The sequence below is a fragment of the Dendroctonus ponderosae genome, unplaced genomic scaffold, assembly GCF_020466585.1.
Source record: "Dendroctonus ponderosae isolate FM_Combo_2020 unplaced genomic scaffold, Dpon_F_20191213v2 Dpon_F_20191213_1, whole genome shotgun sequence".
Classification (NCBI taxonomy): domain Eukaryota; kingdom Metazoa; phylum Arthropoda; class Insecta; order Coleoptera; family Curculionidae; genus Dendroctonus; species Dendroctonus ponderosae.
The window spans coordinates 18,681,070-18,703,777 of NW_026017110.1; the positions used below are offsets into that span (position 1 = coordinate 18,681,070).

The 22,708-nt window shown below is 33.6% G+C and overlaps 2 protein-coding genes and 1 long non-coding RNA gene across 4 annotated transcripts; 1 reads left to right on the forward strand and 2 right to left on the reverse strand.

Moving 5' to 3' along the window:
* Positions 1 to 1,254: 1,254 nt before the first annotated feature.
* On the reverse strand, positions 1,255 to 12,578 carry LOC109535989. Of its 2 annotated transcripts, XM_019902050.2 has the most exons (3): positions 12,464 to 12,578; positions 10,050 to 10,243; positions 1,255 to 4,483 (listed from the first exon to the last, which is right to left on the reverse strand). In XM_019902050.2, exons 1-3 carry the CDS (start codon positions 12,476 to 12,478, stop codon positions 3,145 to 3,147), a joined length of 1,548 nt encoding a protein of 515 aa, XP_019757609.2. In that variant the 5' UTR covers positions 12,479 to 12,578; the 3' UTR covers positions 1,255 to 3,144. The 2 variants fall into 2 exon arrangements, with proteins under 2 accessions (XP_019757609.2, XP_019757610.2); XM_019902051.2 differs by lacking the exon at positions 10,050 to 10,243.
* A 99-nt stretch (positions 12,579 to 12,677) lies between these two features.
* LOC125502598 lies at positions 12,678 to 19,276 on the forward strand. Its single transcript, XR_007280365.1, has 2 exons — positions 12,678 to 12,875; positions 19,038 to 19,276. It is a non-coding gene; the product is annotated as an uncharacterized LOC125502598 (long non-coding RNA).
* On the reverse strand, positions 13,590 to 20,556 carry LOC125502595. The gene is made up of 3 exons (XM_048661230.1): positions 20,465 to 20,556; positions 19,950 to 20,146; positions 13,590 to 15,292 (listed from the first exon to the last, which is right to left on the reverse strand). Exons 1-3 carry the CDS (start codon positions 20,477 to 20,479, stop codon positions 13,948 to 13,950), a joined length of 1,557 nt encoding a protein of 518 aa, XP_048517187.1. The 5' UTR covers positions 20,480 to 20,556; the 3' UTR covers positions 13,590 to 13,947.
* Between the last annotated feature and the right edge of the window lie 2,152 nt (positions 20,557 to 22,708).

Here is a 22,708-nt window from a genome sequence, read left to right on the forward strand (position 1 = left end):
CAAAAATTTTCGTAATTTGAAGCAAAGATCGTAATTTTTCTTTTTGAATGCTTAAGTATTCCAATATGCTACCAATTAAACATGGAACAATTTCTGAATAATGCTTAATAACAAAGTTGAAATTTTATCTTCAACTGTTAATATCTTCTAGCAATTTTCAAAAAAAAAAATTTCAATATTTTTTTCGTACTCCCCAAGTGAGCTTCTATCACCACTTAAAAGGAATGACGCCAATTTTGAATCACAATTTATAAAATCTTCTGCCATTAAAAAAGCGCAATTTAAATCATTAATTGACGTGTTTCAGCATATTTTTCAACAAATTCTGCCTCTGATTTAGCAAATTCATTCCAACTTAGGCTCGCACTGTATAATTTGTCTTCCATCGATCCATCGTCATTAATCTGGAACTCAGCTTTTTCTGAAAGCTTTGCGTAATCCGGATTTAGCGTCACATCAAGGGTGACACCGTGGGAAAAAGACACAACAGGGTGACTCGTCCGATACCATCAGCTCCCATTTATGCGCTACTCGCCACTTCATTGTGAAACGTTTCGGGGTGGCATTGTCTCGATTACCAGCTTTTTATGCGCTTCACCGACAAAAATAATAGGTTAAAGATTGGCTTTTAATCTAATTTGTTTCGGACCCTGACTCTGTAAGCCATATTATAGAGATTGGCTTGGATCGACCAGTGCTGTTTAGCATATGAATTATTACAAAAAGTCTTATTTAGAAGGGACTACTTACTTGTTTCGTGAGAATATTTCGAATCATGCTCCTTCTGCGGTTGACTGATCCGCAGAAGGAACAGCTAATTAAGCACTTGTTTGCTTCAGCTTAATCAATGTCTACTTTTATATTTTATATAAGAGAATTGAAACATCGTAATGAAACTAGATGTGAGAATACTTGATGCTGCCAATGTGGGCAGTGCTCACAAACTCTAAAATTAGATTAAATGAAGCTATGATATGCAAAGTGGCCTAAACCCAAAATTCAACCAATGAGAAAAACGCCTTTGAAGTTTTGGATAATTTGATACTCTAATAACATTCTTAACAGGTATATCAGAATATTTTTGCAAAACAAGATTCAATTTCACCATTTAAAAAATATAAAAAAAAATTAATAATTTTATTAGGTGTTATTTAAAATGTGAAAATCGTATTTTTGGTACGATGGTGGGGCGCTTTGGGACAACTAGCCTCAAACTATCCACAATCTTGAAGTTCCTACATTGAAACTAATGGCCAAATGTATTTCATTTATTAAACAAGCAAAGAATCGAATCTTACAGCTACATTAACCATGAAAAATATTTCAGAATGGAGCAAGAAAAATTTGACAATTTTAACAAAAATTTAAAGGACATTATAACTCATCAAGGAAACATAAAGAAATTCATATAGGAAGCCAATCTACTAGTAGGTAATAGTAGTACTCAATACTATTTTTGGTTTTGGTAGTCTAGTCACTATGTCTCTTTTATGGATCGAAATAATATTATCTTAAATTGGGTAGAAAATCACGGATATCTTGAACGCACCCCACGTGTCTCGATAATAATAATCTCCATCACTTCATAAGATGCATCTGAATCGCTTGATGACAATATAAGGTTCTTTTGGAAGCAAATTTGACCGAAATAAAGTCTCTTAAATCAATTTTTGTGCAGTCAACTAATCCGTCTATTTCGTAGTCTTCGATCATATCTATATCTGAATCCGATGAAAGGGTTTTCACTTCATAAGACAGACAGCATCTGAATCCGCTTGATGATAATATCTTGGACGTTTCCTCTTCCATACTGGGAAATTGATATTTAATTAATGAAGATGAGCTGGCGTGCTATTTTATGTTTTTCTATTCCGATTTCCCCTTACTAGAACCGTTGATGTCCTAGATGTTTCGTTTCACACTTTTTGTTTTTAGTTTCTTTTCCTCCGTTCTTTGTGTTTCTAGCTCACTTTCATTTTTCCCGACCCCCTTTGCCCGATCTTGCTTACGAAATTAATTTTTTTTGTTTGTTTGAAGTGTTCGATACAGTCTCTGTTGGATACAGTTTTAAGTGTTGGATACAGGAAAGTCTTATATATTTTGCATTGAGAAATTGTTTATGTTGTGTTATAGCTAAATCTCCCACTTTACTTAAAACATTTTCAGGCTTTCTATAGGATAGTTTTGAATTCCTTTTCATGAAGCGTCTCATCCACTCTTTTCCAGCTTACTGATTTTCAGACCATTTGGGGCGAAATGTTTTATTGAGTGCATTTGCATATTGAAATTGCCGTATGTTAAGCCAAAGTTCATTGCTGAGGATGTTAGAAAATATTTCTGCAATTGGTATTCTTCTGACGCATTGTGGATTATCTTCCTCACTAAGTGATTCATTTCCTGACTCGGTTTGTTGCTGGAAATGTTTCAAACGCATTTTTTAACATGCCCGTGGTGAATAAGTTTTTCTTATGCTGTACAATAATGCTTTATTTAAACTTGCGACATTTCAGCGCGGTCCGTTTTTCATGTACCTAATATTTCCACCCAAATTAATTCTCGAATACTTTTCTTTAATTCGTTGTTTCCAAAAAAAATCACGTTGGAAATGCGACACATTTTTGACGATTTCAGCGATTCACTCTTGATTCACAATTTCAAACACCATCTTATTCTAAAGTGAACCAGAATGTTCGGACAATGTAGTTTAGAATAGAACGTTGCCATTTCAGTAATTCATAAATATATTTCAAACAAATAGAATTATAGTATATTTCTATGTTGAATTATTAGTGTACCTATAAAAATTTGTAAAATAAAATCGTAATCTGCAGTAAAGCTAAGTATAGTATAAACATAATGAAATAATTAATAATAACTTAATGAATAAATGATTAACGACTATAACAATATCCAAGAAAAATAAACATTTAACAATAAACATTTAGAGAAAAAATATCTAACTAGCCAAAACAGTGCTTTATATTCGGTTTTAAATAACGGAATGAATGGAAGAAGCAACGCGAGGAAGATCTCATGCAAATAAAATGTAGATATGCATTCGTTCACTACTGAAATATGATACATACCGAACAAAGTATTATTTTGAACTACCCCTATTCGACTAATAGTTGTTTTTGAACTTATCTACATGTTCTTTTTTATAATTTCAATTTGTATTTGCTCATAAGCCAAGTAGGCTGGATTTTTTTTTCGGCGATTATCGATAGAAACCCGAAAGTAGTCACAAAATACGCGAGACGTAATTTCCTCTTTTACATTATTTCTAATTCCGTAACAGTATATTCTGTTGTTTACCAATACGACATCGAAGTCTTCAATAATTACTTCAATCTCCTCGTTGATTTTGACTAACACCCGATATATGTCATGGTTAAATACCCAGAAAACCTCCTGGTGAGTGCCTTTATTAAAAGTGATACTGCAATCACTTTCTATAAGACTGGGAGTACAAGCATGCCAATGATCACTAAGTTCCTTAATGGATGTGAAAGATTTATAGCAACCTTTCAGTGGACAAAGGTAAGGTCGGCGGGAACAAGTTGCTTTATGTGACATGAGGGAATGTAGCTTTGTATCAAATTTGCATCCAGGCCAATCGCAACGCACTAATAAATTTTTAAGTTCGTCGAGTACATTAAATTCTCTGGGCCCTTTACATGCTTCACATTTCGGATGGATGCATACTCTACAACAAATATGCCCTTCTGAGCAAACGAAGAGTTTCATCCCTGGATTGATTATGTAGCAATTGCTGCATTTTAATAGGTTTGGGGCTAGATACTTTAGAATATCAAGAATCATATTATATTTTTTGTTTCTGTCGTCCAGTGCCTTCATTTTGGCCTTGCCAATATTATACGTATTTACCGTGACCTCTTCCTTTTCATATACTTCGATAAATCTAATTATTGTTAACTGATCTATTTCATCATAAGGTAGATTTTCAACAATTAATTCGTATGATAGCACAGTACCGAAACCAAATTCCTCATTGAATTCATTGCAATTCTCATTAAATTCAACGCCAACAACATCGATACTATCAGCTTGAAGTACTATATGATTCGTTGGGTCGTCAGGCCTTTCAATTCGGACGGTAAATCGTCGTGGCTTCACGACTGATATACAATCAATGTTGATCCTTAAATTCATAGTGGGGCTATCGTAATCCCACTGCATTACAAAAATCCCATCTTCAAGGAAAAACAGTTTTTTCATATATACGTCAACTACTGTTGAAAATAATATTTTGGCTCCTTCAAATAGTCCTTCTTTCAAATGATATTTCCGTGCGTGCGTGACCATATCATAAGTTTGGTCTCCTTTAAATTCGCATAATTCGCAACGCTGTTCGAATGGTTCCTCACTGATCCTTGGGCAAGACGATTCATGAGGTAACATGTTAAAAATGGAAAAGGACTGATCGCATCCGAAGTAACAATTCATACATGAGAATGAATATCTGAAAAAAATATGCACACTTGTAATGTTAATTTAAAAAATGCAGTTTGTGATTGTTGCGACTTAAAATATAGGATAATAAAATTTTAATGATGATAAAAGAGTTTATTATTATGCTACACTTAGTTCCATAAAAAAGTGCAGCTGATTTTTTGGTAAAGTTCAAAGCCTTTTCCTTATATGCTAATTAATCGATTGTGTATTTTTTATGTAAATTATAGGCTATTCTTTGGCAAATGTATCTTTGAGTTTCAAATTTATTTTTAGAAATTTCTTACATTCACTATTTATTTACTTTTGTTACCAACTTCTGATGCATCAAATTCCCACTGAAATATATTCTTCCGATACTTTTTCTATAGAGTGCCTATCAGATCCGAATGTTGGCTATCATGTTGCTAATTCGAACTTTGTTAACAGCGGCGCGGAATATCTGAGTGGTTGATTGGTTGAACCACGTTCTTAAATTTCTCAACCACGATCTTCTCCTTCTGCCCACTCCTCTAGCTCCATATACCTTGCCTTGGGGGATCTTCTGCAAAAAGACATCTGCTCTCATTGCGCATTGTCCCAGGTATTGTTTTTCGAGTTAACTTAATAAGTTCGATATTAACTTTCGAGTCTTAACTGTATTCAGGACTTATTTCTCCTTTCCCATCCTTCGCAGCACCTCCGTATTGGTTATTCCCTCTGTTCCGGGTATTCGTTGGATTCTTCGGTACAGCCACATTCAAATGCCTCGAGTTCTTTGGAGGAGGCCTCCGTAAGCGTCCACGATTTGACCCCATAAAAAGGGCCGAAAACACGTAGCATCGCACTAGGCAAGTTTTCGTTGCCACCTCTAAGTCGGGGCTGGTAAAGACCTTTTTAATCCTGATAAATGTTGTTCTGGATTTTTCAATACTTATTCTGATTTCCACAGAATGGTTCCAGTTATAATTTACATTTGTGCCCGACTATGTGCTATTGTTGACTTTTTCTAAAGGAGTTCCGTCTACCAATAAAGTACCGTGGGTGTTTTGGTTTTTACTAGGCCTGGGCAACTCGCAAGTTACTAATTCATCTAAATGCTCAATTTTTTAACGTTTCACTTAAAAATGCGGACAATCATAAGGTATTTTCCGAGAAAAATTATGAAATAAATTTCGAATCCTTCGTCGCTTTGTAAAAAGTTTTGAAATCCCTTTCCCGCTTCGAATTTATAACAAAATTCTAATCATTTGCTATCAAAAAACGCACACAATAAGCGAAAGTTTATAACAGATTATTTGGAAATCTCGTCACCTCCATACTTCTGAAGACTGTAGAGTTTGTTAAAAAAATGTGTTTTTTTAGTTTAGACTGATTTTTTTGCTTTACTTTCTACTTAAAAACGCTCTATTTTGTAGTTTCACTTAAAAATACTGACGATCTGGAGGTCTTTTATGCGAAAAATTACTAGATACATTTATAGCTTTGTAATTTTTTTTTAAAAAACGCACACAACTATTATTCTTTGATGATTTTCTTCTTTTCTGGCAATAATGGGGTCTTTTCCGCAAAAAATCACAAAATTAACAGAAAATTCGCCTCATTCATTGGTTTGCAGGAAGCTTTAGAAAACCCATTTCAGCTTCGAACTTGGCACAAGAACCAAATAATAATTATTCAGTTTTTTTACCGAAAGTAATAGGAAAAAATTATTTAGAAAATTGCCACCTTCATCGCTCTGAAGATTTTTAAAGTTCCTTTAAATTTTCAGGTCATTCCAGTCTTAACAAAGTTTCTATTAAGCAATTCTTTCCACGCAAAAATTACATTAATTTTTAGTTTTACTTAAAATACTGACAATATTCACATATTTTCTGTGAAAAAATTGTAATATACATTTTATTGGAACCCTCCTTAACCGCTTTGCAAAAATGTTTGGAAAACTTTTTGCAGAATTATGGACAATCCCCTAATAATTATTTCTGGATCTTTTTCCAAAAATATTCTCCCAAACAGAAAAAGCGAAAATGTATCATCATTTATTTGGAACTCTTGGAAACTAGGGTTTCTTCAATTTTAGGTCAATATTTCTAAACAACACTGTCTTTAAATGGAAAAATTGCGTTTTTCCTAACGTTTTACTGTAAAATTTTGGCAAATTGAATATTTTATGCGAAAAAATTAAGAGATCGACTTTACAAGAAAAGTCGTCGACTTTGTTTGGACTCAGTTCGGTTACTTTAGATTACTTTTTTTTGTTTTTTGAACAAAGTAGTAAAAGGTTACTCAGAAAAAATGTTGTTGACCTGTTTTTTAAATGTGAAAATTCCAGTCTCGGGTCTCGGAAAGCTTTCATAAATGACTCATTAACCGATGAATTATAACTCGTTAACTCAGAGAGCGGCAACAGCTCAATAGCGCAACTCAACACAGTGATACCCAGGCCTAGTTTTTTCTGATTATCATGAACTTTGTTTTGTTGATGTTTATTTCCAAACCATATTGTCGACTGTATAATGTTACACTGTCCATTAGGCAAGGAAGCTAGGTTGTCCGCAAAAATAACGGTTTCATCCGCATACCTTATGTTATTAAATCGTTCTCCATTTAGTAGGATTCCAGCTTCAGTATCCTCCGGTGCCTTCCGATTACAGATTGAAAATTACAAGAGATAGTATGCATATACGTCGCACACCACGCAATATTTGTATCTCTTCCGTTGTCTCTCTGTTAACCCGGACACAAGCCCTCTGATTTCAGTAGAGATTTCGGATGATTTTGAGGTCTTTCCCATCCAGGCCAGCTTTTGCAGAACTTCAATCATTTTTGTGTGTCACAATTGGTCAAACGCCTTTTCCATCAATTCCAGGATCACGTCTGTCATTCAAGATTTCTGCATCTGTTTGAGAGACTTTAAGTACTTTTCGTTGACTTTATTTATACTTCCCTGAAGCATTTTAAGGTCTTTATCTACATCTCCTTGTTTTTCCTGTCAAAAGTTCATTCCGTTCGACCTTGCCTGTGGCTGTATCTTTTAGTCTTCTGAAATCATATCTCCCTACATGTTTTTTCTTTACTCTCTTCAGAATGGGTCTCATTCTTCCTAGCAACGTGTTATGATCCGATTGAACATCTGCTCCTGGATAAGTTTTTATTTTCTGAAGCTGTTTCTAAATCTTTTATTAATGAGTACGACGTCTATTTGATTCCTAGTTTTTCCATCATTCGATTTCCACGTGTTAAATCTTCTAGGATGGTGTTGAAAGCTTGAGTTGAAAGTTGAAGTTGAAAAATTGGTTGCAGTCAGATCATGTCTCTAGTCCAGTCCAAATGTGTTCTCCAGTTCTTCCTTTTCCAAGCTTGGCGTTGAAACTACCCATAATAATATTTATATCACGCTGTGGCAATGCTTTGATGATATCTGATATTTGCTTATAGGACTGGTCTACGTCCTCGTTGCTCGAGCGAAGAACTACTTCCGATGGGTTTTCCGCTGGGTTCAGCTCCCATTCTTCCGAAGGGTTTTCACAATTTATATGTTAAAAAAACTCCAACAAGTGCAAACATTAAATTATTTAATGAGAACACATGTGTTAGTGTTCTGTTCGAGTGCAAAACTTACTTCTTTCTTTATTGACAATTTAATCCTGCCGCGAAATCGACGATCTTAACAAACTGTTGAAAAGTTATGAAATGAGACCTGATTATCTTTCAAGTTTTGGCCATAAATGACCGACTTACTCATTAAAATCGTTTAACACTAACGGAATATTTCGAACTTTGAAGTTTAATAAATTTTAGGTGACTAGTTTATATTGACAATGAGTGTAGTACCTAACAAACCTATTCAAAACTCGTTTGTTTTAACTCTTTGCGTTTGGGGGACCACCTAGTAGATATATTTTTTGTGCCACACGCATTTTTTGTATAAATGTGATAGTTTAAATACTATGGGGTGAGTTTTGTTCGATGATTCAGGGATCTTGGAAACTACGGCAGAAACCACGAAGGTTAAATGGACAAAGAATTGCTGTTTTGAATGCTCTACTCTGACCTAATTTTATTTTCCTAAAATTTGACAACTGACAGGAGATATGTGAAAAAAGTTGATTTATGGCAGATTTTTTCCATGACTTTTAGTGCCGTCAATATTAATCTGACAAAAAACCATTAAATAGAAAAGTTGTGGAAAATTGCATTCCATAAAAAATGTCATGAGACATTTCTTCAAATTAACTGTCATTGTTGACATATGACACAAACTTGAGTTTTTTTAATCGCAACCATATTTGCTTATGCCTTTATTGAATAGAGCATTTTATTACACTTTCAGTGATAACGTTAGGTTTTTCTAAAAGGAAGTGTCTGCGAATGATTTTACCTTCTCAATTTAGTTGATCGAAGTTAACCATGGAAATCAGTATAAGGTAGACAGCAGTGTTTCCATAGTAACAAACAATAACCACATGATAGTTGTTGATTACTCTTTGATAAATGATTCGTTCTTATTGCGAAATAGGAGCACTATTTATCAATCTGTAATAAACGACGTGAGGAAATTCTTTAAAGACAAAAACGTTTGAGGCGAATTACCCAACAAGCAGTTTGTAAATGGATTATTCTAATGAAGAAAAGCGCGACATGATTGAAACTTACAATTAGACAAGCAATTAGATGTTATAAAAAAGCCTTTGATTACTATTTTGAGAGGTATTTTGACCGTCGTCAGCCGTCCTTCAAAACATTTAAAATATTGTACGACAATTTGAGTACTTATGGATGTTTTACAGAGTCAAGAAATGAAGATAAGACCATTATAACGATAATATTTTATGGCCACCTCGATTACTAGATTTCTACATTTCTTCGATTACTAGATTACTTTCAGTTTTGGATTTTTTTGTGGGGAACCGTAAAAAACACAGTTTATAACTTATTCAGTTTTAAAGCGCTACAATGTTTGCATTGGTAATACTGGTGGACATTTTGCAAATATTTTGCAATTAAAGTTATAGTTTCCAGCATTCAATTTGAATTATTATTAGAATGTTTTGATTTTTATAATAAACACTTTATATGAGTTACCGTCTTAATTAAAATAAAGTTTTACCAATTTTGAGAGGTGTCAAAATAAATAATGAATCATATTGTTATTATTTGTTACTATGGAAACAATGTCTGATACTATTTTCCATCGTTAACTTCGATCAACTACATTAAAAAAGTACAAATCATTCGCATGATGTATTACTGAATTTTTAATAAAATGCTCTATTTAATAAAGGCATAATCAAATATGGCTTTCATTAAAAAACACAAGTTTATGTCATATGTCAAAAATGAGAGTTAATTTGTAAAAATGTCTTGTGTCGGTTTATTTGGAATGCAATTTCTTAAAACTTTTTGATTTAAAGTTCTCATGTCAGATTAAAACTGACCGAACTGAGAGTTTAAAAGTTTGGCGCATAAATTAGTTTTCTTCAAATATCTCTTGACACCTGTCAAATTTTGAAGCAAAAAATGAGTTTCGAGTTGTTCCAAGATCCCCGTATTAGTCATCGAAAAGAACTCAGCCTGTATAATACATAATAACTTACTCAGAAGCAACAATGTTATATAGACTTTTAGCAAACTCGTAGTTTCGATATTCCAGTAGCGTGATGCATCTTCCGCATACGTGCTCCACTTCAGAGGAAATCATGACATATCCAACCGAAAGGACTTGACAGCAGCTCGAGCAGTTTTGACGGTGCCAAATTTTGAAAGGTATATTTCTCTTGATAGTCTGCATCTAAGAATGTATACGAATTAATACACAGGATGGCTCATTTTAAAAGCACAGTCAAAAATGAGTTATACAAATGCTGTGTAATTGCTAGGGGGAAACCCGAAGGTGATATCAAGTTTTTTATAGGTTTCGCTGTTATCGTCAGGCTAGGAACAATTTCAATTTTTCAAATGGATTGGTATATTTTTTACTAGGTAATCCGATTCAACGTTTAATTCCAAATGTAAAAAATATTACGCTACATATGGACTAAAGTTAACAGAATTCGAAATATTCATAAACCACTATTATACGACTGTACGCTATAACTTTGGCCGCACGTCATCAATCGTCAGTTGAACGTTGTTGCCATACTCGCCATAATGTCTCGAAGCACTATTAAATTATCTCAATACTGTCTCGCTCTTGCTGATGATTCTTTATGGAATAATTGTTTATTTGAAAAACACAAATATACCGCCAACGCAAAAGTCATGGACAAGTACATGACAAATTGAATATATCACGGGATTAGTTACAGGAATAGATGTACATTACATATACTGTACAATAATGACCTTAAATAGTACGTTTTTGCTGCACCTAGACATGCATATCTGTATGTGCAGCTAATAACATCATATAAGTAGGTACTTAATTCTAAAGCTGAATTGAATAATACAATTACAAATGTACCAGAAAACAATTTAAATTAAACATTAATAGGTAACCCATTATAGAACTTAGCAGCTAGATAATTAAAAAAATTTAAGTTAAGATTGGAGTTTTTATTTGGTATAATAAGATGCTTATTGACGCTGCATCTGGTGTTATAGGGGTGATTAACTGTTTCAATAGAGGATGGCTTTGTATAGAAATATAGGCACACAGTAAATTTACAAAGTTCTAACATTTGGAATATCCTCAGAATGCAAAAGAGCTGTAGAATACCGTTTAGTCTTTCTAAATATAACTTTAAGGATATAATTCTGAACCACTTTCAACTGTTTAAGAGAATTATCATACAGGCCACCCCAGACAATAATTATATATCTCATCAGGAAATGGAACAAGCCAGCGCGCGACAATGTGCTAATATAAAATTTCAGATAAATTTACGATCGATTCGGCAGCATTGTAATCTTCACCAACCTAATAATTTTAAAGATGAACATAAATAATCAATCGCTTTAAATTAGGTAGTATTCAAAAGTTTTTTGTTATTTTATAATTGCTTCAGGTTCTCCAATGCCCAAAACACAACAAAAAAGATTCGGCTTATCACACAAATTTCATGCATCATCGTTTTTATGTTGGTAGTCAAATTTCGTCACTAATGACGTGCGACCAAAGTTATAGTGTACAGACTATACATATCTACGTACTGCTACCAAACTCATATTATCTCAGCAGGTGGTCAAACAGGTATCCCCGTTGAATATTTTAAATTAAAAAAATATTACACTTTCTATTATTTATATTATTTTTACATATTTTTTATAAATTATGTATGCTAGCAACGGGTCAAGACAATTGATGATAAATTATGGGAATGGTAGAAACCTAGACAGTGGGCTTTGCTTTTAGTATTGGAACGGAAATTTAGTGTTCAGTTTTTCACAAGAAAACTTTGCTGTTTTGTGTAAGGAAGTTCGAAAGTGTGCAGGTACGCACGTCACTGGCCAAAATTAACAAAATTATTTTATTGCAAAATATGTGTTTTTCTAGCCATCAATCTCTGGAAAATTTCGTTAAAATATCTCCATGCAATTTTGAGGAATTAATTATTTTGTATTTTTTTAACTAAATTTCAACACCCTGTAAAGCCGTAACGAAGCATTTTTGGGCTATCATTTATACAGGAAACTAGGGTTATTTTCGGACGTAGAATACGTGGTTAATAATGGTACATCAATCCCTAAACTAAAAGCTAAATTTAATAAATGTACTGAACTCAATAATACGCATTTTTGACTGTAGGCATATAGGAGAAGCTTTCGTTCATTTCGAGCTTTTTTTTGTGCAAAAGCTTATTTTTAAATAAAATTTATTGATTTTTTTTTAGAAAATAGAACTCATTTTTAATTTTTATCTTGAATGAGTAGTGTAAGGGAGTAGACAGATTAGGAAGAAATTTTTTCATTATTAAATGGCAAAAGGACAACACGAGACCAATATTACTTCATCATTTCATTCATCATCAATCACAACATTTTTTAAAAATTACACGCAATTGGAACTAACCTTAGACTCAGCCATCGCTAATATCTAGTATTCGACACCACTTATACACTCACCACAGAAATGCTATAATATGATCAGTATTAATTTATTCACAAGATCCAACGTGAAATATGTTAAGAAGAAAAGCATACAAATAAAATGTTTGTAATTCCACTTATTTTCAGTTTATCAGCAAGCAGGAAAACGAATTTTTTTTTTAGATTTTACCTATCGAAGTACGTTTCAATAAAATCGATTTATTAAAGTTCATTGTTAAATTGGAAGCTTGTGATTTCCCTACAAATCATTTTCTGGTTGTAAACAGATGGCCAAACAATTTCGGAAGTTTTGAAAGTTGGGTTTAAAGGAAAAAATAAAAAGTAAAAAAAATCATCGATTTGAATGATGTCTTCTTGTAATCTTCTCTGTCCAGGTATACCTTTGAATGGCCACAAGAAAGAACCACTCTCTTTTGTTCAAACGTTTATTTCTAATTCAAAAAAAGCATTTTTTTGCTTAAGTGTAATCATTGGTTCTACTTTTATATAGGGACATTGGAAAGTGGTCCTTGGAAGGGCAATTGACAAAAGATTAATTGATTAAAAAAATTGGAAACTGGTTAGTTTTACGGGATTTTATGCCGTTGTATGCCCAACAACCGACAGCCTCATAGATGTTTCGCCTGAATTCTTGCATTGAACTAATGCGATGCCTTCTTCATATCCATTATTGTCCCATTTTGAATTTCAGTTTGCAAAGGTTTTGTTTAATAGGTGGAGCAATTAGGCTTTGTGAAAAATATTTTAAAGTTAGAATGACCCACACAGCATGATTTAAAAAAACGTAGAAGAAAAACTTTTTCATACTACAATTATTCATCATGAATGTAGCTGTATTAAGGCGACTTTGCAGTAATAACGGTATTCATTATGTAACATTTCTGTACGAATGTACTCTCTAATAATGCTTTTTACTTCTTTGAGCGTTGTTTTCAAATAATTCACGTTGAAAATGCGGTAAAGATACACACATTTTTTGCGATAAAGGCGTTTGATTCACAATTTCAAACATCACAAATTCTTCTGTTTTCTAATTCTAAGATAATCCAGATTGTTAGGAAAATGTGGTTTAAAATGGATAATTTCCGTTTCAGTAATGCATCAATATATTTCAAACAAATAGAATAACAGTGTTTCTATGTTGAATTATTAGAGTATTAAGAGGTGTAAAATAATATTCTAATCTATAAAAGAACTAAGTAAGTATAAAAATTACGACATAATCAATCAGAAATTAATAAATAAATGATTGAACACTATATTAATACGATAAACATTAGGAAAAAACAATATATAACTAGCCAATAACAGTGCTTTATAATCGGTTTTCAATAACTCAATGGAAGAAGCAACATGTGGAAGAAGTCATGTACATAAAATCCACACATGTTATTCGTTAACTATTGAAATATGAATATTTTGCATCAAGCAAATTGATATTTCGCATCAACCAAATACGCCACTCACCATTTGAATTTTTACTTTATCATAAACAAACTCATCTGGATTTTCTGCTTGCCGATTGTTCACAAAAACCTGAAAGCAGCCACAAATATTGGAGGACGGAATTTCCTCCCTTACATCGTCTTTAATTCCGTAACAGTAGATTTTGCTGTTAGTTAATACGACATCGAAGTCTTCAACGATTATTTGAATGTTCTCGCTGATATTGACTAACACACGATATATGTCATGATTAAATATCCAAAAAAACTCCTGGTGAGCGCCCTTACAACAAACGATATTGGAGTTGTTTTCTATAAGACCGGGAGTAGCAGCATGCCAATGAACAGCGAGTTCAGGAATGGATGTGAAATATTGGTAGCAACCTTTGAGAGGACAAAAGTAAGTTCGATGTGAACAAGCAGCCTTATGTGAAATGTAGTAATGTAGTTCTGTGATAATGTCGCATTCAGGCCAATCGCAAACCACTCCTTGTTTTAGAAGATCGTTAACTGAATTGAATTCTCTGAACTCCTTACATGCTTCACATTTAGGATGCACGCAGGCCCTACAATAGATGTGCCCTTCTGAGCAAATGTAGTGTTTTATCCCTGGATTGATTATATTACAATTGCTGCATTTCAAAACGATCGGGGCTATATACTTTAGAATATCAAGAATCTGTTTATGTGTATCGAATTTCTCATTCGTTGTCTTTGTTATGAGATTGAGCCTTCCTACAATTCTTTCACAGGCTTGCTCGGTTTTGCGCAGATCGAGAGATCTCAGTTGCAAGTCATGTTCCTCTAAACTTAAGTCTAAATTTTCAACAATTAATTCGTACGATAATACAGTATTTAAACCAAATATATCATTCAATTGGCCGTAATTCTTCCTAATCACAACTAAGCTAATATTAACACCATTGGTAGATTGAAGTAGTACATGATTCGATGGGTCATCAGGATTTTGAATTTTGACGCTAAATAGTCGTGGCCTCACTACTGATAAACAATCAATAGTTACAAACAAGCTCGTAGTGGGCCTATTGTATTCCAAATGCATTAGAAAAATTCCATCTTCAAGGAAGAACAGTCTGCTCAATTTTTGGTCAACCGTTATTGAAAATATTGTTTTCGCTCCTTCAAATAATGCTTCTTCTAGATGACATCTCCTCATGTGCATGACCATGTCAACCATGTCCGGTCCTTTAAATGTGCATAATCGGCAATATACTTCTGAAGGTTCCAATGCGACCGCACTGCATTGTTGTTCATGATTTGACATTTCAAAAATGGATAGATTCGTGCGGCATCCTAGGTAAGTATACAAACATGGGAAAGAAAATCTGAAAAAATACACTCCTGTAACACTAATATTAATAATTCTTTTAGCATAAAGTTTATCTGAAACTTTATGCTACAAAATAATTGTTTTATATATATTTTTCTTTCCAAATGATTAGTTGATAAATCTGAGTCTTTTAACTCATATACCAATCGAAGGGATTAGAAGCAAAACCGCCTAAGTGCAATATTTTGCAAAACTAACTTAAGTGTTAACTCGTGTTTTCCATATTTGCTTCTATTTCGTAGTAAAATCGACCAGGTAAAAATCAAAGCATGACGGTTTATTTTGGTGAACAAAAAATTGAATATAAACGAATCTCCCCAGACGGATGGAGCTAAAAACGCCTGAGTGGCACTCGTTAGAACATTACAAAATTTAATCACAGAGATTAACTGACTAATTATGTTATTATTTTCAATCACTACGTCTCCTGGTCGGGCCAAATAAATATTGGCAGGCAAGTACAAAAAATATTGATATTTTGAGACAATCATAGTAAACTTATTTAGACTCAACTCCGGACGAGGAATCTGATTTATACCAAGTGAAGAGGACACGAGATTGGTAGCGGGCAGATACTCATCTTTATTCCCAATAGATGGTAGATCTACTTCGGGGACGCGCCCCTGCCCAGGGGAGCCTTGGTTTATCTTCCAAGACTATTGTCACAATAGCTTGAAGTTCCATAGCTTCCAAGAGACGGTCAACTTTATGGATTCTGGGGGAGGCAAAAATTCGCACTCTAAAAAAGGCCACAATAGCAACATACAACTGTTGATCACTCCTATCGGACACTCAACTCTTCGATCTAGAAAACGAACTCGGCAAAATTAAATGATTAAATGGACATCATTAGACTGAGTGAAACCAGAAGCTATACAGTCTAATACAAACCTAATACAGTCAAGAATGATCAAATACATTCAAAGTTACAACCGAATCTCGGACAGAGATATGTAACCTTCGATTTGTCAAAGGAATACTGAATCAAAATAATTCAGATGTATGCACCAACATCAACTAACGAAAGCGAAGAAGTAGGGATTCTACATGAGGGCAGGACGGGAAAGTACTAGGACAAAGGCAAATGTAATATGACCTGGTTATTGACAATTTTAACGCTATTGTTCGGAAAAAGCTTTCCGGTGACGATCTCTACATCGGCAATCAAGGACTAGGAGAAAGAAACCGACGAGGACATATATTGTGCAACTTTCTCTAAAACTAGACACTTTATACAATGAACACCTTGTTGCTTAAAGAACCACAAAGGAAATGCAGATGGCGAGCCCTGACCCCAGAACACGCAACGAAAGCGATTACACTTTATCATGTTCCAAGACAATTGTTATCGACTTCTCAATTCTAAACTCTTTCAGTGCAGGAAGCGACCACCGGATAGTCAGAGCTAAATTACCCATAGAAAAGCCGAAAAGATTTATTAAACACAACACAGCCTCAATAGATAGCAGCACTGTGAGATAAAACAATATCAAATACCAAAACGAATTGAGAGCTAAATTAAGCGAAAATATAAACCCAACAAATATAAATTAAGTGGCAACATACCTAACAGCGACAATTAAAGAAACAGCACTCAACCGGTGACTGGTCAGATTCGTGTTCCCTTCCTACTCTGGATGGTGCTGGCTGGTTTTGCACCAACGAGAGAAGGGGGGCGTGGCCTAGGCTATCTACTGATGGAGACTGCCAGCGGTTTACGCCACGGCTGACATTATTAAGATTAAAGGTCGAAGCGAAACGGGTTTTTGGCTTCCCTTCAGGAAAACCTGTCGTGCGTCAGAGGGAGTCAACATTGACGGCGAGAGATGAACACATTTTAGATACGCAGACGATATAGGTCTGTTCGGCAACGACACTGAACACTTGAAAAAAATAATTATAAATAAAACCAAAACTATGTGTCCCGTGAATCCCAATATTATAATAGCCAACAACATAATAGAGAATGTAGAGGATTATAACATACTTAGGTCAGCGAATAACTCTTGGGAATGGAAGCAAAGATATTGAAAGGAGAATTTGATTAAAATGGGCGACTTTCGCAAAACTAAAAAATATAATCATCAACAAAAAAATTATCCTGTAAAGTTTTGATCGCAAACTTTACGACCAATGCGTATTGCGAGTAACCACATACGGCGCTCAAACATGAACTTTTACAGGGCAAATAGTGAACAAGCTTAGAATGTCCCAACGAAATGTCAGATGTCATTTTGGACAGATTCGATGTTGACTTGAAGCTGAAAGGGCTGCATTTGACGAAAAAAAAACGATGGCAAAAATCCATAAATTTGGCTGCGAGCTGCTGCCACCCAGCATATTCTCCAATATTCTCCATCTTCTCCAATTTATTCCAATGAGACTATTTCCTGTTTCCAAACTTGAAGAAATGGCTGGGCGGTATGAGATTCGGGTCCAATGAAGAGGGCATCATTGAAACAAACGCATGTTTTGAGGACCTCGAGCAATTATATTATTTGCAAGGGATAAAAAAATTGGAAAGGCGCTGGACTAAGGGTATCGAGCTAATAGTATTTTTCGATACAAGGGTGAAAAGTGTCGTTTTTCGAACGACGATGGCGTTTGACCATCCGACAGAAGTTCGAAAAAAAATAGGCTTTTCGCCCTCGTATCGAACAATATTTTTTATTCGAATAAAGGACATAACACGAATAATAAGTTATAATAAATAAAAATAGCCAAAAATAAAAGCCGCCAACTTCATATTTAAAGTTTGATGTCAATGCCATTTTTGAAATTGTCATGTTTTGACGTTTGTAATTTTTCAAAAGCGTACTTTTGTATGCATATACAAATGAAACAATGAGTATTGAAAATGCAAGTGCTGCTTTCACATATGGTGTTTGAATAAGATGCATATTTTGCATAAAATTTGGACTCTTTAAAAAAATCGTGTTTTGCTTGTGTCAACATCGGCGAGCGCAGGAAAATAGACCATTAGAACGACGTTGAGACAGAACTTGTAACAAAGTTATAATTTACAAATTGTATTTGTGTGCAAATGTGCGTAAAAGTCCGTACGTAAAATTAAAACAAATGAACAGTAAAGGAAAGTGCTTCTTTTCGATTATCGCTTCTAATCGAAAAATGGCACTTTTAGATTCATTCGAATAAAAAAGAAGATTATGTTGAGAAATAAAAGTTTTTTTGTAAGATTACGCAACGTAAATTTTCTATTTTAGTAGCTCCTAAACAAAACCGGAAAAATTAAAATCAATATTAACGAATGGAAAATAAATGTAATAAAGAAAAACAGTCTTTCTGGACAATAATAAAATGAAAGCAGAAGGATGAATGAAATAAAGAAAATTGTTCAGGAGTATGAACATACATGCAGATAGCAATGTGGGGAATTTACAGGCGATGAAAGACAACGACTTTCTTCTAAGTTGTACTTTTATCAACTTATGACCTACAAAGAAGTTTTTCAACTTCAGCCATAAAAAAGAACTTAAAGAAAGTCGGCTGAAGCCAGATATTGTATTAATTTCAAAATATTTAAACAAGCATATGTGTTTTGCACACAATGTCAAACTGTAAAATGGAGGGATGGGTTTCAGACAATAAAACAGCTTTCTTTTAAAAAACTTTCGATAAGGAGTTTGCATTTTTCAGTCAGAAAAATTCTCGAAAAATATAATAATTTAAACTTAGAGCCCTCTCCTAGAGAATTTACAAATGTTTTCATCTTTTACTAGATTTCATCCGTGAAATATTCCATCAATTTCATGAAGACCTGCCCCCTGAGCTAAAGCCGCAGAAAACGAAAAAGAAAAACAAACGACCAGCAATCCATCTGAAGGCTCGCAAATTGAAAATGTCGAAGAACAAGATAGGAGTAATAACTTCATGAATTTGTTGTCCGATTACGAGTAAATTGAGTTATTATTGTTAAACATTCATCTTTTTGAAAAATATTAAAATATTCAAAAAATTGTTCGCCTTGTTGTTTTTGTATTTTTGATAATTTGTTTTAATTCAAAGACAAAACAACCCAGTTGTTGATTTTTTTGTTTAAAAATATATTTAATAACAAAATGTTTTTTTATTTCTTGAATAGTAGTTAAGTTCTTGTAGTTAATTTTAATCGTTCTTAACACAAACTAATTTATATTATAAGCTAATAATTTTCCATTGTAAGAAAACTTGGATGATTCATTTCCCTCAATAAACCTCATGTGATTCGGGCGGTTTTGTTTCTAACCCCTTCAATTAAGCGACTTTATTATATTTTTTTGTAAGTTCCAGCTTCGTTATTTGGCTAATTTTTGTTTCAATTCTATTTTCATTTTCTGAATTACCTATATTTCCAATTTCTGATATGTTTTCTAGATACCCTCTGCCAACATTAATACAAATATCAAAACTATTGAGGAAGTTAAAAAGATAAGACAATTCAATATGCTGACATCTGATATACTCAAATTACTTAATTAATAAAAAGATGAGTTCTGAAATCGTGTTTCTGTTGTGTTAAAACACTGTTTTTACTAACGGAAGCTAGTGTGTATGTAACTATGAAACTTGTGAAAAATACATTATGTTTATTCGATTCAAAAGGCCGTAATAGCCTTGAGTTACTAATGTATTTAGTTTAAATAACAACTTACCCACAAGCAACAATGTTATACAGACTTTTAGTAAATTTGACATTTTTAAATTTTACCGCTTTCGTGCATCTTCCGCATATATAGGTTCTTATCAAGCAAATCATGACAGGTCCAACGGATAGGGTTCGATTGCAGTTTGGGCATTTTAGTTTGTGCCAAACGTCGCGAGGTACATATCTCTTAGTGCGGTAATCACTCTAGAATTAACAATTTATTAGAAACACTATTAATATGTTTAATAAATGCACTGAGCTCAATAATACAAGCGTATGTGTGATTGTAAGCATATAAATTTTGCAAAATTTAAATTTTTACGAATATTCATTTAATATTTAAAATAATTAAGAACAATTTAAATTTTTATCTTGGTTGCTAAGTGTAACGGATTTGATCGATTAGACGGAATGTTTTCCAATATTCTTGTAAAAGACCAACCGAAGACAATACTACTAATATTACTTACAATCACAACAATTTGTTTAAATAACATGCAAAAAACAGAATTTTGAACTAACCGTAGACTCAGTCATCGCTAAATAATATTTGACACCCAACACTCGCTACATAAATGCTTTGCGCAAAGTTAATTTATTCACAAGACCCAACGTCAAATATGCCAAGAAGAAAAGCATGCAAACAAAATATTTGTAATTCCACTTATTTTCAGTTTATCGAGCAGGAAAACGAAAATTTTTTTAGATTTAATTTTTAACGGACTAACTTTTCAATGAAACCGTTTTATTAAACTATTTTGATAAACTGGAAACTTGTGCTTTCAATATTAGTCCTTTTCTAGTTCTATGTACCGTGGGTACATAGAACTGAGAATGACAAATATTTTACGGACGTGTTTGGAAGGTGATTTTACAAGAGTTTTTTCTATAGCTTTCTCTATTTGGGCCTTAAATAAAGAATCGGCATAATGGTCGAAAAAATTGGTTTTTAGTTTCATTGCCAAAACACTTCAGGGTGCTAATTTAAATTTTTGTATACATGCTTCTAGTTGAATGATGTCTTTTCGTAATATTCTTTGTCGGAGTCATAACTTTGATTGAACGAAAGAAACAACTTTTTAGCGACAGTTGCGCGAAAACGTTCATTTTAGTCCCACATTTTTAAATCACCCAAAGATTAGGACTTGGATTTGAATCAATTTTGAAATATTCTTGGATTCGAGTGTAGTCTATACAGTCTTTCTGATGTTTTATTGTAACGCCTGCACTTGCTTGAATATCTTAATTTTCAGATCAACATTTACAAACCGTTCAGAAATAGACCGGATTTGTTCATATTTGAATAAACTTTTGAAGGTTTTTGGGTTCAAATTTCTTTTATCGACTCTCAACTTTTCAAGTTGTTACGTGCTCTTAATTAGACATTTTTTACTGCGATTCTGCTGTTGCATAACACAGTTCATTTCCAGACCGACATTTGAATCTAAATGAACTTCAGCCGATGTTTAGATTCTACTCTCGTCTATGGACTAAGAATTTCAAATTTCTTTCGATAGAGATTCAGAGAGAAGATTATTTCAAGTTGGGTATTTTCCCCAAGATTCTGCAGCTTCTTGAAAGCGTTCATTTTCATATCGATATTTACAAAAAGCGTAAACCTCAGGATTTGGTGCAACTTGGACCAACTTTTGAGAGTGTTTAGATGCAAGTATCGTCTATAGAGATTGTCTATTTAAGTTTCACTCTTTCACCTTTGAAAATATATTCAATTTTACGCGACACCCTGATAATGAAAAAACTTTATTAAAAATTAGGCCTGGGTAATTTAGTGAATTTTTAGGAGATGACGCAGTGCTGCGCAAATGGCTTGATGCGCCAACCCAACGTACCAGAGCAGTAACTCAGTTTGTTGCTGGGAACATGTTGATGACCTTTTTCTGTTGCTTTTAGATTTATTCTATTTCTGAAATTTCAGGTCTTTCCAGTTTTAGTAAAGTTTTCATTAAGCAATTATTTCTACGCAAAAAACGCATTATTTTTAATTTTACTTCTGTGAAAAATTATGCGATAAATTTTATTCGAAAATGAAGCAACACTCTCCTTAACCGTTTTGCAAAAATTGTTGGAAAACCTTTTTGCAACTTCGAATTTTGGACAAAATCCTAATATTTTTTCTGTTTTTTTTTTAAATATTTTCCCGAACAAAATATGCGCAAATCTATAGAAATTATTTATTTGGAAAATTGTTGGAAACTGGGCTTTCTTCAATTTTAGGTCAATATTTCTAAAAAAATTATCTGCAAACCGAAAAACCGCGTTTTCCTCAACGTTTTACTGTAAAATACTGGCAAACTGAGTTTTTTGGACAAAGTAGTAAAACGTTACTCATACAAAATGTTGATGACCTTTTTTTAGATGTTAAAATTCCGGTCTGGGGGCTCGTAAACCTTTAATCCGCTTTAATAAATGACTTATGACCCATTAACCGATGAGTTATAATTTGTTAACTCAGAGAGCGGCAACAACTCAATAGCACAACTCAACACAGTGTTACCCAGGCCCAGCCTGGATTGGCAGTAGGACTTTTCTTTTTGGAGGCTTGGACTTTCGTATGGATCAAGATCGGAAAAATCAGAATCAATTAACGTCTTAAGGCTGACGAGAGCACCACATTTTCTTTGCAAATCTTTGCACATATTTTATAATGAATTAATTTCCTTCTTCTTCTTCTTGAACAGCCCCTAACTGTCCACTCCTAGACGTAAGCCTCCCATTTTCTTTGTCACTCTTCTCTGTTTTGGCCAC

Excerpts from the sequence above, each read along its gene's own strand:
- LOC109535989 (XM_019902050.2), bottom strand. Across the intron at positions 4,484-10,049 it reads TATAACATTGTTGCTTCTGA|ATATTCATTCTCATGTATGA; the intron begins GTAAGTTATTAT and ends TATTTTTTTCAG.
- LOC125502595 (XM_048661230.1), bottom strand. Across the intron at positions 15,293-19,949 it reads TATAACATTGTTGCTTGTGG|ATTTTCTTTCCCATGTTTGT; the intron begins GTAAGTTGTTAT and ends GTATTTTTTCAG.